Source organism: Ursus americanus, chromosome 24, assembly GCF_024610735.1.
Source record: "Ursus americanus isolate L20-20 chromosome 24, mUrsAme1.1.p, whole genome shotgun sequence".
NCBI lineage: Eukaryota > Metazoa > Chordata > Mammalia > Carnivora > Ursidae > Ursus > Ursus americanus.
Genome location: NC_142150.1, coordinates 41,153,206 through 41,156,130, shown reverse-complemented (window position 1 = coordinate 41,156,130; position 2,925 = coordinate 41,153,206). Strand labels below are relative to the sequence as shown.

The 2,925-nt window shown below is 60.6% G+C and overlaps 1 protein-coding gene across 1 annotated transcript; it reads right to left on the bottom strand.

Moving 5' to 3' along the window:
• Positions 1 to 1,078: 1,078 nt before the first annotated feature.
• CST6 (cystatin E/M) lies at positions 1,079 to 2,577 on the bottom strand. The gene is made up of 3 exons (XM_045775810.2): positions 2,198 to 2,577; positions 1,619 to 1,744; positions 1,079 to 1,269 (listed from the first exon to the last, which is right to left on the bottom strand). Exons 1-3 carry the CDS (start codon positions 2,435 to 2,437, stop codon positions 1,183 to 1,185), a joined length of 453 nt encoding a protein of 150 aa, XP_045631766.1. The 5' UTR covers positions 2,438 to 2,577; the 3' UTR covers positions 1,079 to 1,182.
• Positions 2,578 to 2,925: the final 348 nt, after the last annotated feature.

Below are 2,925 nucleotides of genomic sequence, written 5' to 3'. Positions count from 1 at the left end.
AAGACGGAGGCAGGGGCCATTCTCCAGCCCCACGGCCACCACGATTCTGCCCGGGCCTGGTGGTGCCCACACCTAGTGCTCCCAAGGGATCCAGTTACTGACCTTCCTGTTCCAGGCGTGGGTGTGTGTGGGTGCATCTGAGGCACGGCTCTGGGTGGGGCATGTGGGTCTTGGGGTTGTGCGTGTGGAGGTCTGTATACATCCAGGAGGGTGGAGGGTGTTGTTTCAGTGTGTGTCGGTGTTTCTGGGTGGCTAGGCTGTGTCTGTGACTTTCTGGTTATGGATATGGTGTCTGGGAGCACCCAAGCGTGCACTGTGGTTTCAGTGTGTGTGTGTGTGTGTGTGTGTGTGTGTGTAGTGAGTATGATTTGCAGCCACAAATTCAGTTGTGCAAAAAATGCTGCAGTTCTGTTTTCTTTAAATGACATCACATCTGTCCCCTCATCCCTCCTGTAGGCAGTAGATTTGACCTGGGTCTCCTTTGGGCTTCCTGTCCAGCCCCTTCCAGGGGTCTTGCCTGGGGCAAAGCCCTGGGGACCCCTTCTGGCCAATGGCCCACAGCGTGAACTTGAAAGCCACTGTCCTAGCCCTCATGGCCTCTTGGCCTATGGGGGCTCTGCCACCGCTGGCCCGCAGGCAGATATAGGACCCCACAGGCTGGGAGCTCAGCATCCTGGGGCCCGGCTGGCTGAACCCAGCCTGTGTCACCCTGAGTCATCGTGGCAGCTGAGAGGGAGCAGAGCTCAGGCACTCTGCAGGGCACTCACCAACTCCTGCCCTGTTCAGTCTGGGGCGTCATCCCTCTCCTGTGACTTTGTCTCCCACCCCTCAACTCAGAATACTGAGAGTCCTTGGAGAGTTGACGCTCTGTGTCTGGGATGCTGGGGTGTTTGGAGGACTCCACATTTGGGGACTGACCCTGGCACCCTCAGCACTGTATGGGCTGAGACAACAGAAGCTCAACTGGGGGTGGTATGGGCTCTCTTTGGCCTGGGGAGGGGGTGCTGCTGCAAGTAGGCATGGGAGGTGGGGGGAGGGGAAGAGGTGGGGGAGGAGTGAAGCACTCGGGAGAGTCCAATGCGAGAAGCAGTACCAGCAATTTATTGTGACAGACGTGCCCATGGACCTAAAGTGCCTTCCCACGATGCACCTGTCCCCGCCGGCTCCCATGCCCAAAGGGGCCTACGATATGGTCACACAGTTATGCTTTAGAAGCTGCGAGGAATTCTCCCAGGGCACCACTAGGATCTCGAAGTCGCAGCGCAGCTTCTGCAGGGAGAGCAGGGAGAGAAGGAGGGGTGAGTCTGGGTCCCAGGCCTGACTCCTCGCAACTGCTACCCTCAGCCTGTGACGCTCCACTCTGGGGTGCGAGAGGAGCAGTCACTGGGCCAAAGGGACAATGAGTCAAATGGGCAGGACTAGATCTCAGATCTTTCTAGCCAGTCCCGTGAGGGAGAAGCCCCAGTTTCCGCCTCTCTGCACCCCACCCTGGCCCGGGGGCTGTATCATCCAGAAGACAGGGACAGGTTCAGCCAGACATCAGCCCGGCCAGCCAGACTGGTTCAGGATGGACAACCTAGAGTCTTGGGTGCTGGGAAGTGGGGTGCAGGGTTATTACCTCCTCCTGCGCTCCTGTGGCAAGGGGGCAGGTAGTGATATCCACGCGGTCTCCAGTGGCCATGTTCTTGCGACAGGCTGTGCTCCCCATCTCAACGGTCAGGTAGTACTTGACACCGGCCACCAGCTGGGGAGGGAGGGCAGGAGCAGGTCAGGAGTGCTGGAAGACTACCCTTGACCCAGACCTCTCACCTCTCTCCACATTCAGCACGCTGGCCCAGACCTGGGGATTCAGACCTGGCTGGGGAAGTTCTGGTGGAGATCCCTGGGAAGAGGGGCAGAGGCCTGGGCCACGCAGGAAGCTGAGCCCCAGGTGCGCACAAGCCCTGAAGCCCACCGCCCTCTCTCCCTCCCTCCCCTCTCCCCAGTCCACCCCCCAGGGCGGGGGGGGGGGGGGGGGAAGTAAGGCTAGTGAGTCCCTGTGAAATTCAGGGCTAGATCCTGTCTATTGAAATCCAGATATGTTGTTTATAATAATTTTTTGGCATTAATTCAATGAAAGAAATACATCCCATTAACCTGCCCCCCCCATGCCCCCCTGGCCCGGCCCCGGCTGCCGCTCAGCCCGTCCCGGCCGCACCTGGCTCTGCGCCTTGAGGATGTTGGTGTCTCGGAAGTAGTAGAGGCTGTTGCTGCCCATGTTGTAGCTGGCCACGGCCGCCTGCGCCGCCTTCTGCACCTGCGGGTCGCTGGGCGACAGGTTCGTGCGGCCTCCGATTAAACGCTCCCCGGGGCGGGCGCGGGTGCCGCAGAGCAGCGTCAGGAGGCAGAGCGCGAGCAGGCCCAGGCCAAGCGCCCGCGGGAGGCTCGGAGGCGCCATGGCGGCAGTGCCAGGCCCGCGGCGCGCTCCGCTTTTACCGGCTCGAGGCCCCGCCCGCCCGGCGCCCCCGCGGCAGGGCCGGGGAGGGATCGCGGAGCCTGGGCGGTCTGAGAGGCCGCCTCCCTTCTGCCCGAGGGGACAGTGGAAGGCCCCAGCACACCTGTGTCCCGAGATGCTGCCCTGCCCTCCAGGGACACACCCAGCTGGGTGAGGGAAAGGACAGCGACAGTTCCCAGCAAGTGCCCACCATGTTCATGGAAGGCCCAACCAGTATGAAAAACCAACAGCTACTAGCGAGCTGTTCCTATTGCCACCATTTACTATGTGTGTAACCTGGGAGGAATTACTCAACGGCTCACTGCCTCAGTTTCCCTCTCTGTAAAATGGGCTGCTGTGAGGACGCAACAGGTAAAGTGCTTAGAGAAGGCCTGGTCCTATAAAAACAGCAGGAAAGGAGAGCAGTGCGCTGAGCTGGGCGCTGTCTGACC

Bases quoted from the DNA above. Each gene is read 5' to 3' on its own strand.
- CST6 (XM_045775810.2), bottom strand. From the start codon at position 2,437: ATGGCGCCTCCGAGCCTCCCGCGGGCGCTTGGCCTGGGCCTGCTCGCG. The intron at 1,745-2,197 runs GTGCGGCCGGGA...CTCCCTCCCCAG, and splicing joins TCCTCAAGGCGCAGAGCCAG to CTGGTGGCCGGTGTCAAGTA. The intron at 1,270-1,618 runs GTAATAACCCTG...CTCTCCCTGCAG, and splicing joins CCACAGGAGCGCAGGAGGAG to AAGCTGCGCTGCGACTTCGA.